This window comes from Poecilia reticulata, linkage group LG22, assembly GCF_000633615.1.
Source record: "Poecilia reticulata strain Guanapo linkage group LG22, Guppy_female_1.0+MT, whole genome shotgun sequence".
Lineage (NCBI taxonomy): Eukaryota > Metazoa > Chordata > Actinopteri > Cyprinodontiformes > Poeciliidae > Poecilia > Poecilia reticulata.
This window is the reverse complement of record NC_024352.1, coordinates 18909637-18921501: the sequence shown is the minus strand read 5'-3', so window position 1 is coordinate 18921501 and position 11865 is coordinate 18909637. Positions and strand designations below refer to the sequence as shown.

The 11865-nt window shown below is 37.8% G+C and overlaps 1 protein-coding gene across 1 annotated transcript; it reads right to left on the bottom strand.

Moving 5' to 3' along the window:
• Positions 1-1091: 1091 nt before the first annotated feature.
• ngb (neuroglobin) lies at positions 1092-9480 on the bottom strand. Its single transcript, XM_008400211.2, has 5 exons — positions 7780-9480; positions 7479-7581; positions 6984-7092; positions 6780-6899; positions 1092-4384 (listed from the first exon to the last, which is right to left on the bottom strand). Exons 2-5 carry the CDS (start codon positions 7577-7579, stop codon positions 4232-4234), a joined length of 483 nt encoding a protein of 160 aa, XP_008398433.1. The 5' UTR covers positions 7580-7581; positions 7780-9480; the 3' UTR covers positions 1092-4231.
• Positions 9481-11865: the final 2385 nt, after the last annotated feature.

Here is an 11865-nt window from a genome sequence, read left to right as displayed (position 1 = left end):
TCTTAAAATGAGACAATGCTGGCCTGTGAACTCTGATGAAATTTGTATAAATGGGCAGCAGAGTTTGCACTTGTTAAGGAAGCTAAATATTTTTAGTGTGAACAGAAGAATCATAAGACTCTTTTATTGAACATGCCTTAACTTTTTCTATGGCATGCACAGCGTCTCCTGCCTGGCACGTTTGTGTTGCTGTACCAAAGTTCTGGAATGCATCAGAGCAAACATATCAACTTAAAGCAGGATGCAAAGCCACCATTCTCACTGTGGTGTGATTTAGTCTGAGTGATTGACTGAGCATGACTTTGCTTTCTTCCTCACACAAGCACACATAGAAGACCATCACACTAACAGTTGCCATGACAACATTCAATGCCCCTCGAATCTAAAAACCCTTTGCAGACTTTCTAAAAATAATCTGCGTTGTCTCTTCTCAGACTCCTCTCCAGACGACAGACCTTGGTACACAACAAGGTAAGGCTGAAGATCTGTCAGACGTGAATAATTCATGTTTTTTTTTTGGTTTTTTTATGTTTGAGGTAATTTACTTAATTAGCAAATCTAAGGATCAAGTATGTGTAAAGCCCAAAACACAGTCAACCTTTGAGGTTTTTCTTTTTATGTGCTTTGAACTGAGGCAACTGGCATCGAGAAGACGCTCATTGAGACAGAGGGATCCTGTGTTCACTGCAGGGAGACAGATTAAGGCCATGTCAAATGCCCCTTCGACCGCAGAACAGACAGCCAAGTCATGGATGTGACTTTTACAGAGATCCAACCAAACTGTGCATGACAGAAATGATCCGTGTGTATTAAGACAACTTGCTGTCCCGTCTCTGCTTTACTATTGCATGACTTATTTACAGAGAGACTGATGTTCTGACATTCTGAAAATGTTCTCGATGTGACATTGTGCAGCTGCATGAATAAGTGGGCTGACATGCCTGAAGTCGCTCTAATCTCTGCAAGCAAGGGTAAAGAACTAATTGGCACTCGGATCTTATGTAACTCTCTGATGGGCTGTCGGTGGGAAGAGAATAAAGCATTGTGCGATTGATTCAGGTTTAGATCAAAAAGAAAAGACATCGTTAAGCTGTGAAATACCCACAGATCACTTTATTTAGTTGAACGTAAACACATAACATGTCCTCCTGAAAAGTTCAGGACAGAATCTACTTTACAAAGAGTGTGTACCTTTATTAACTCTGATAATAGTAACAATGTGTGTTTTTGGTCAAAAGATAACTAGGTGAAGTCATCACAGTTCAATAGCAGCTGATTATGATGAGGTAGACAGTGACACACCCAATATATACACATAGCTAAACTTAATAAAACAGTTAACATGTCTGTGAGGTTGGCTAAAAATGCTTAAGGTAAGAAAAAAAAGACGGCCTACTAAGAAAAGACTTACTATAAATGCAACACCTTCAGAGCCAGCTTATACACATTACAACTGTGGGCTGTGAACAGACTATGTATGGTTTAGACTGTTCAACTGGAAACCCTCCGTTTGCGATAATAATTGCACATTTTTGTTTTGTTTTTGTTACTTTGAGTTAGAGAAACCACATTAAAAGTTGTAAACTTGCCACCAATTGGTGTAGGGATCATTAACTACAAACCGAAAGATAAAATATCAAAAGAATGAGCAGCGCACGACATTCTGGGGGAATAAAAATAATGCTCTTTCAAAACCATAATAATTCAGATTATATAAAAATAAACTTTATAAATATAAAGCAATAATAACCACATGTCAGCAGCTTGGATTTACAGTTTAATGGTGGCATTTTTCATACTTGGCCCATTTGTTAGGATGCTTGGCATTCTTATCATAACGGTAAATAACAGCTGTGGGTGATGCATGCAGTGTTAGAGCTGATAATAAAGTGATATACACATATTGGATAACTGAGAGCAGACAGTTTATCTGCATTACTGTGGTCTGTGATAATACCATAAACATGAAAATCCTCATCAGTTAGGATTAGGAATGGGCTGGCTATCAGTTTCAAGGTTTTAAAAAGTTAAAGTTTAAAAATATTCCGTCATGCTGTTTCTTTAATTAGTTCTAGAGTGACCAGAGTTTTTTCTGGTTGTATGGAGAATTGAATGCCACAACCTGTTGCTGTCCACTGCTGGTCAGCAGGCTGATAGAGGGCTTCTGTTGCTCAGGACGCAGACTAATTTGAATGTTTCCAACTCTTTCTAGTTACTGGTATCAAAGTTTGAGAACATTCAGGCTCTAAAACACTAAACTTTGCTGTTGTGTTGTTCTTTAGGTTTAAAATACTTTGAGTACTGAATGATGTGGTGTTATCCCTCTCCCATTTCTTGTTCTGCACCGTTGGCTGAAATGTGGTGACTGCAACTTTCTTTCCTCGGCTTACAAAAATCCCTAAACTGGAAAAAGTTAGGTTGTGTCATTATTGTTGTAACACTGTTATTTAAGGGAGTTGTGTTGAACAGATGGCTGATCCAGATATTATCATCTGGTTATACATGTCTTATTCTACAAAGAACAGTAAGCACACAGTATTATTCAAACCACTGGCAGATTTAAACTTTGAAAAAGTTTCTTTTACATGGAGCCTCGATATGTATCGGCTAGAAAAGCTGTGAAGGAACTAAAAATTCAAGAAAGATTGAAGACTATGAGTTAGCCTAGCTATTTTCTTTATTAAAATGTAAATAAAAACATTTTTTTCTAAAATAATATATTTTTTATTTTGTCTTATCTTTTTCTTGAAAATGCCTCTTGTCTTTTCCAATCAGAAACTACATCTAAATCTGAAATTTGACGAGATCATGCTATCTGATTTTATTTAAAGTTTTGGGATTTTAAGGTGCAGTTGTGCTATTACTACTTTATCAAACTATAAGAATTTTGTATTGGTTCAAACCCAATTTTGGGAGCTAAAGGGCACGACCCCTCACTCCTATAAAGGTAATGATGTTTAAGAGTTTAGCAGATGTTGACTTTATATTTCTACTTGAATCTATATATGGAGATCAAAAAACCAATAAAGTAATGTCTTAGCTTTAATGATCAGTATATTAGACTATTTTATCAGCAAAAAATTTGTAAATATGTCCCATTTTGATCATGTAACACATCTTTGTGAGTTGTTCTCTTTTAATAAATGTATAAAGATCTCATACGAACCCATGCCTAGTTAAGTCTCACTTCCATAGAGAAAAGTTAAATCGGAGTAATATGATAATTCTTCATTTGGTGTAACAACAATGCAATTAATAAGCACTAGTAAGAAAAGCAACTGCAATAAACACCTTTACACTTAGTAAAAACAGCAAAGAAACAGAGATGTTGAAATTGCTCCAACATGTTCTTACTAAACACTAAAGGTCACATAACAGTCTAAAATGTTTGGTTTAACAGTCATCAGACGCCTACTGAAACACTCAAAACCTCGATCTGAGGAGAGCATCAAAAACTACGTTGAGTAAGGTGTGAACCGACACCCTAACAGTCATTGATCACTGAAGAAAGCTTTGAGTAAGGTTAACAGTTCTTGTCCGTAGCCACTGATAAACATTTAGTAAACTTGATTCGCTTTAGTTGCTATAAACTCAGATAAAACATCATATAACAAAAATGGCCATGTGTAATAAAAAATAAAAAAAATCCAGGAGACACACATACACACAGAGTTATGACTAAAGTGATCTGATTTTCTCCTGCAAAATCACATTTTATGTATCACTGTGTTCCAGATGGATACAGAGCTGCCTTCGCTGGCCACAGTAACAGTCACAGTTTGAATAGTGTGCGATGTCTAGATATAATAATATATTTATTAGAAGAGTTGCACAAGTGTGCAACTCTTTTAGGATACAACATAAAGACCACTATAGTCACTGTTATTTAGTAAATATATCAAAGCCAGTATATACAAAGAAACTTACAGTAATCTTCAATGCTTTCAGCTTTCAGGTCCAGTCTTAGAGGACCCACGCCGTCTGACTCTCACAGCTGTACAGTAGCGTCGACTGGAAGCTAAACATCCACAGCAAAGAAAATAAACTCTGCAATTGGTGGGTCTAATTTTAAAGTGTAACTACACCATACATTCGCCATGTTATACAAACCAGCTCACAGAGCACATGTACAGCAGCCAAAGACACGATGCTGCACAGTTACACAACCTTGTTCCATGGCAACCGTGTTGATGGTTTGACAGCAACTGCTCAGCAGCTCCCGCTGTGCGCCTCAGTCGGCCTTGTCCTCGCCGTTCTTGGCCCACCCTCGGCTCATTACCGCTACCACGATGCTGTACATGTTGAGCCAGGCTTGGCGCAGCGGCGCCGTGTACGCCTGGCCAAGACTGCACTGCAGCATGTAGAGAAGAGACTCTCCCACCTCCTGCAGAAGTAAGGAGAAACTACTTAAATGTTACTCTTTTAGCAAATATAAAACACAGTTGTTGATGATTATGCATATTAAGGGGAAAAATTAACTATATCATCTTGGGAAACCATGTTACTTAATGAATTACCCACATCTCTTCTTGAATACATTTTTTACCAGCTACAACCACGATTGATAAATGCTATCCTTGCAGAACTATGAAATCCCTTAAATCGGCTCTGTCTGACAACATGAAGTGGACTGACAATTCTCAAAAGACAATACATCCTGCTACAATCAAAAGTAACAGTTTTTAAATATCAACCAGTTCAGAAAGAGTTGCAGAGACATTTCTAAGGCAGACAGACAAACCACTGAAGCTGGTTTGACATTAAAATTGGAAATATATAAAAATGTAACTTAATGGCAACACGCCAATTTTGAAAAAATACATTGTTACTTCAAAGTTTTTGTGCTAGGATTTCAGCGGTATTTTGCAAAACTGCAATGGAAACAATTGTTTCTTATCACGAGTCACGCGATCAACAACCAGATGTTACTGCTGCCATTAGATGAGAGGAAGTGGTAGGAGGAGGATGATGGCGTTCATTTGTTCATTCAATGTTTTTTAATAACATTGAATGAACAAAGTTATTAATGTGTGATTTTAGCTGCATTTGTTATTTAGTGGAAACACCGTAGTTTTTGCAACATTAGCAGAATATCAACAAAGTTGTGTTCATATTTCTAATGGAAACGCTGCTACGGAGAAGCTTCATGGACAAATGGAAAACAGTGGTGAATCTTCCCAGGAGTGGACAGCCTACCAAAATGACTCCCAAAAGAATACCATCGACTCATCCAGGAGGTCAAATGATACTTAAAACTATATTTAAAGCCCTGCTGAGCACAAACAACGCAAAGGTTCTTCTCACATTGGCCCACCAAAACAAACCTATCAATAAAATATTCTGTGAACCGACAAGATTAAACAGAAATAAAATAAATCCCATCACAACATGAAAACTAGTAGCAATTCAGAGAAAGAACATCGTACAGGAGTCATTGATTTATCATACATTCTGCTTTCAAATGGGAAATCCTAAAGGAGAATATCCAACCCTCAATTTGTAACCTTAACCCCAAGATCATGAGGGTTAAGAATCAGGACAAAGATCCAAAGCAGACTTTTAAGACTGGCTCTGAATGACTCCAAAAAAAACAAAAAACTAAATTAACATGCTTTAAAGTGACAGTCAAAATGCAGCATTAAATCTAACTGAGATGCCGTGGTTTGATATTGGACATATTCATTTTTAAGAATGAATCGCTGTGATGTACAAAACTTGCTGACAAAGCAGTTATAACTGTTGAGGGAAGTTCATTTTTCACATTGGACTGGATTGTGAAATATGGTAGGAGTGAATGTTTTTAACATCGAGCTCATTAGGCAACATTAGGCAACCTTAGAAAATGAAAATTAAGACTTATTCTAGTCCACACCAATTATAATTTTAGGTATGCATATGGACATGCAGGCAACCAGCTTCTCCATACGGTATGCCTGAAATATCAAGGCAGGATAAAAAAAGAAAACATAGATAAACATGTATTTGGTAATTTGATGTACTCATCAGAAACCAATAAGTAAAACCAAACTAATGTTTATCTGACATCTTAAGGAGGAAAATTCAGACATCCCTCTACCTGAGGCCCTTCCAGGCCAAAAGATAAATACAGGGTCTATCCTGGGGTATCAGAAAATAAAAAATCAATAGGTGAGAAGAAATCAAAATTTTATTTGGTCTACTTTTCAAAAGAAAATATTTGGAAAAATATGAGAGAATTGAAAAGCTGTTTTTAAAATTTGTCTTAGGCACACAATTTTGTGATTGTAGGAGGCGCTGCTTCTTTTGTTCAACTCAAAGTCAAAGGTGTTGTCCCACATATTTGTTTCACTGTAAAATGAATAGAAGCACAAGATATCAAATTATATGAACTCACAAAATAAACCACTTTTGTGAGTTTGGAAAAGGTCAAGGATAAAAAAGTTAACTTTTTTGTGTAAATTTGATGTGGAAACAAACTCACTTTGTATCTATATATGTGTTGTTATGTTGCAATGCTTGTGCCAGTTGAGACATGAAGTAGGTCAGAGCTGAAACCAAATTTTAATTTCTTCTCATCTAAAAAAAAAAAAAAAAGAAAGCTGGGCTTGCATTTGCATTTCACATTAATAATTTGTATTTTAAAACAAGACATCTAAAACTACTAGTTTGGATTTTTTATTTATTTATTTTTTTTCAAACATAGTTTCTATGGAAAAAAACACACTTACAAAATCATGCATGGATCTTATTGAAGCAGGGTACAGCTTTTTCTGATTTGCACATGTATGTGTTAATCTTACAGTAAATGACTGTGTGCTGACTCCCACTGCCTGGTGCTTCCTCCCAAGATTAAGCAGAAAGTCCTCCAAAGAGTGGAGATCATCCAGGTGGCTCACTGCTGCATCAATCACCAGCATCACCTGGAGCGAAGGGGGGGAAGCATGCAAGGCAGCAATTAAAACTGCACTTTGAAATGTCTCTGGATTATGTGGGAGTGGGCTCACCTTGGTGACATGGTCCAGGAACTCGGGGCTGGAGAGACAGTCTTGTTTGGAATCACAGTTTGGGCTGTAGTGGAAAAGGTTGAGCAGCGCAGGGTCCAGCTCAAACAATCTGCCACAGACAAATACCACACAGTTCTATAAGTGCACTCACCCACATGGCATTGATTCAGAAACATATGCAGACACAAAAACAAAAAACAAAAAAAATCAGTTCCCCCTGTTAGCGTCTGATTTAGCTGCAGCTGTCTAAACTGGATTAGTCTGTCGCCAAGCAACAAGTCAAGCCTCTGGTCCCTGTCTGCATGGGAAAGAGAGCGGCAAATCTTTTCTCACTCTTTCTGTATACCTGTATTACATATTCTATTAAGAAACCGAACATTTAAAGGATTAACCTGCATCACCGCAACAGAAGAATCCCTCAGAAAACAACCAGATTATTCTCCTCCGACTGTAATTGCTGCAACCTGCTCAGACGCTGATTTTGCAGAACGTTACCTTGAGAACATAATGACACCATGAGGAACTTTGTTCTTGCCCAGGCTCTCCCAGCTGCCTCGTATCAGCTCCTTATCTTTCACTGACAGCTCTCCCATCATCCCTGCAAGCACAAGACACTCTCTTCTGGTGGGCGAACATATAACTGTTCCAAAAATTTAAAAAAAACAACAAAAAAACATAATATTTTGAGAATCAACAACAACAAAACTTCTGCTATCCCACCTGGAAACATGAGCAGCAACCTGCTGACCATGTTGGACTTAAGGAAACCTCTGCAGGAGAAATGACCATACTGTACCTTTTTGAGGTCAGTCGTCTCTCTCTGAAGTTCTGCTGCTGCCGGGCTCTGGGGAATGACTGTTTCTGTGACTGTGAGTGAGTGATTATGGTGCAGGCTGCAGGCTGACACTCAAGTCCACTTGTTCTCTCTTTCCCCGACCCACGGTGCAGTCAGGAAGGCAAGTTCTGCCACACTCTTATCTGTCACACCGCCTGCTATCTCTCTCCCCTCGTCGTTTGCCTCCTGATATGCTCTCTCTCCAGCACTGGGGATGCTATTCATGCCACTGAAGGAGAAAAAGAGGGATCGCTCTCTTCAGCTCCAGAGAGGCTGCAGCAAACCACAGCTCCTCCTGCAGGTGAACTGAGGTCTAAAGTACACAGAGAGCCTATATGCACAACAACTGCCCCACAGGATTTTTTTTACATTATAATCAAGAGAATACATTAAACAAGAAATTATGCAGAAAAGCAAAATAACCAGAAGAACACAGCGTGAGCCTCTTTTAACTTGACAATTGCAGGTTTATAGATGGGGAAAATCTATTTGAGGCCTTCGTCGTCTATTCTGAGATGTATCCTCAGCTGCCTACATTTGCCACCCGTGCTTTCACAAAATGAAATGTGTGGGAATTTAAATGGCAACAATAATAAACGACCTGAACGCACCACCTTGGTGAAATTATATTGTTCATCTACTACACAGAACCACTCCTCAAACAGCCGTGATCATAACGTTCTGTGGCCACGCGTGCAGTCTCTCATTAATCTAAATGAGATGTGTTTGTTTCCTCTCGCAGTCTCCAAACACAAGTTTAAAGGCTGCAGTTTGCTCAAATAAATGTCCCTCCCTCTACTCCAGCACTTTTGACTGATGCAGATCCCTTCCTAGGTATTATCTAACAGGTTGGGGAGAGAGAGGCTTTTTCTTTTTTCTTTTTTGCTGTGCAGCAGGGAATTGGAGGTGCACAGCTTTCCCCAGAGGGACCACAAGGGAGAGTGAGGAAGGATGCGGGGTTCCCATGACAACCTGACAGGATGGAGCCCTTGAAGCTTCATCATGTAATACTTGGGATTTCAAAGAAGGGACACTGTGATCATTTAACATCGCTTTATATTTGTGTGTTGTGGATCATTTAACCTTGATGCAGCCGTCAATGAAAGCAAAAGAAAACGTAGGATGGATTTAAGTTAACTAAACCGAGTTTTTCGATAAGTCTGTGTAAAACATTTTTAGTCAGCATAAAAGTGATTATGTGACAGAGAAAGGGAGCGATATATTTGCCACTTTGTTCAAATTCAGAAGTTTACATCCAGTTCCTTAGTATTTGCTGGAATTGCTTCGGTAAATGGTTTGAATAGGGCATATCCTTCCTCAACCTTCTCACCATGGTTTGCAGGAGGTTTAGCCCATTTCTCCAGACAAAGATGGTGTAACAGAGTCAGGTTTGGAGGCTGTTTTCACTCACCCGCGTCTTTTCATATCTTCCCACAATTTTTCTTATCGGGGTTTTACGATTGTTTATTCAAAAGCATTACAATTGTTGTCTTTCAGGCACTGTAACTTATTTTGACTCAAGCTTTAACTTCATACCAAATGTCTTAAGATCTTTGTTCATGTATCTGAGATGTTGCTTTAAAATACAACCAAACATGTGCTTTTGTTAAACTTCAACATGGTGAATTATTCTATTAAATGCTTACAAAAACATAAAATTACCATCTGGGCTTTCCTAAACTTGTCTAACGTCATCTTAATGTTTTAAACTTATGACTTTGACAAACGTAACACAAATTATTCTGCTCTGTAAAATTTGAAATAAATCCTAGCTACCTTAGCCCCAGACATTGAGAAGCAAAATAATACTTCTTCTTATGCAGTGTGAATATGATCTTTAACTGTATGTGTGTTGTGATTTTATATTATAAAGCAAACAAAAATTGGTGTTTGCTTTATAACTTTTTTTCTAAATTTAAAAAAGTTTAAATTTAGAGTTTACAGCTGTAAAATGGGAGGGACACACTTTTTAAAATAAGTTATAACAATTTTTTTTGCATCTTTATTTTACCCTTATCTGTATATTGCGAGGGGTGCAATGATCAGTATTACATAACAGGAATAAAGGTGTTTACTTGGTAAATTGTTCATAAAAAACCATTTAGCAGAGCTAAGATTAGGCTAAACCCAGTTTTACATTTTGATATGCAGCAACATGAGTACTGCATGAAAAATGTAGAAATAAGCAAAACATGTTTAATACTTTGCAGATATGTGACCTAAAATTCACATTTGTACATTTTTTCACAGAGATTCTTTACCCATGTCTATGTTCATACAACATCATCATAGAGCCTGAACATCTTAAATGCACGGGACACCAGCCCACAAGTGTCTATTATGGCTTGTCCTGATCTCTCCGACGACCCTTTGACTGCGCTTTCAAACATATCCAGACATCCCCGTGTGGTTTGTAAGTAAAAATGATCTCTGAGATTCCTGGCAGCCAGCTGTCAAAGCACAAGAGTACAGCAGAGGCCAGGGCACCAGAGCATTTGATGTGGATTTGTAGGCTTGGAGCAGACAGCAGCACTGGTCTCTGAGAAGGCACATGCACTGAGAGGACTGTTTATTTAGCTGGCAGTGTGGCTCTCGAAATAACCGAGAACTTTAAACCATCCATTGAAGAAAAGCCAATCTCAAGCGATTGTTGTTTTTATGGGACTTAAACAATAAAAAACAAATTAAATCAAAGTGTCACAGTATAGTTCTTTTTCAAATTCCGTGTTTGAAAGGCTGCTAATTTTTTTTTAAACAAATTAAATTATCGCTTTGTTGTGAATATTTATTCTTGTAACATCATCTCAATCATCCTCTAAATTAAAGGCTTCAAACTTTTTGACAAAGCATCTCAAAGCCAAAAGCCTTTTACGTTCCACATGTTTGGAGCGTGCGGTGTGCATTTCTCTGTGTACGATAATGCTAAAAGCAAAATGTGTTGCACACTCAGCTCAGGATCAAAACTAAACATAGATTCAAATATAAGCATGCAAGTTGTGGAGAAAACACACTTTCCATTGGCACAGTCCACAACAGGTATATTTTTGTTATGGTTGTCCTGGTGGAACACCAAACCAAGTTTCAACCATCTCACCCCAAACTAAAATATAAAAAAAATAAGATATGACAAATATGACAAATCTTTATTTATTATTTATTAATTTCCTATAAAAGGTATTTTTTGTTACTTATACAACTATTGTGCAATGTAAGCTGATTTATTCAGTTCAGAGAATGTGCATCAAAGTGTAGCTGCATTTCATAACTTAAATAGTATGACAATTTTTACTTTAATACCCACGAGTAGCTTTGGCTGAATAATTAACTGTTTTTCGATTAATCTTTGCATTTTATAATGTAACAAAAGCCAATTGTTGAAGTTAACCAGTCGGCCTTAGCCTAAGTCAAGCACCTTCTTGCTCTCTGAAGGTGCGGTTTTGGCTCCATCCCTGTTTACAGACATCCTGGGTTGGACAGGATGCTGTTAGGTACATCCTTATTGTGACATGACTACATTTTAAGTGTTATTTTCAAACCAAATTGGACTCACTTTGGTGTATTTGGTGGCTTTTGATTATAAATAGGTCTGCTTTTCTGTGGTTTCGTGCTAATTCTTACTGCTGCTGGTAGATGGCTTTGATCAGTACTGAACTGGGTTGTAGATGTTTTTGCTTGCAGTTCAGTTTTGGAAGAGACTCTCCCACAGGCACTATTTACGATTTGCAGCCAGATGCTAAATTACCCTAGATAGTAAATCTGTCCCTGAGCCTTTGGAAGATGCTCTTTTTCTACCCAATCCTGACAGCCTGATGTGTCACCAATAAATCTATTTTCTGAAAATTCTCCCAGAGAAGTGTTTTGTGAAGTTCATCTCAGTTTTTAGGATGTGTGAATGAAAATAACTTTTAAGACGCACATCGCAGGGTGATTAGTGAAAACGCAATCGTTTAATTTAGGTTCAATTATCAAACTAAAACTCTAAAAAGAACCAAAAAACAATACATCTCTCTCTCTCTCTCTCTCTCTCTCTCTCTCTCTCTCTCTATA

Coding starts and splice junctions, on each gene's coding strand:
- ngb (XM_008400211.2), bottom strand. CDS start 7,579: ATGATGGGAGAGCTGTCAGTGAAAGATAAGGAGCTGATACGAGGCAGC. Junction 7,093..7,478: donor GGTGTCATTATGTTCTCAAG/GTAACGTTCTGC, acceptor TGTCTGTGGCAG/ATTGTTTGAGCTGGACCCTG. Junction 6,900..6,983: donor TCCTGGACCATGTCACCAAG/GTGAGCCCACTC, acceptor CCTTCGCTCCAG/GTGATGCTGGTGATTGATGC.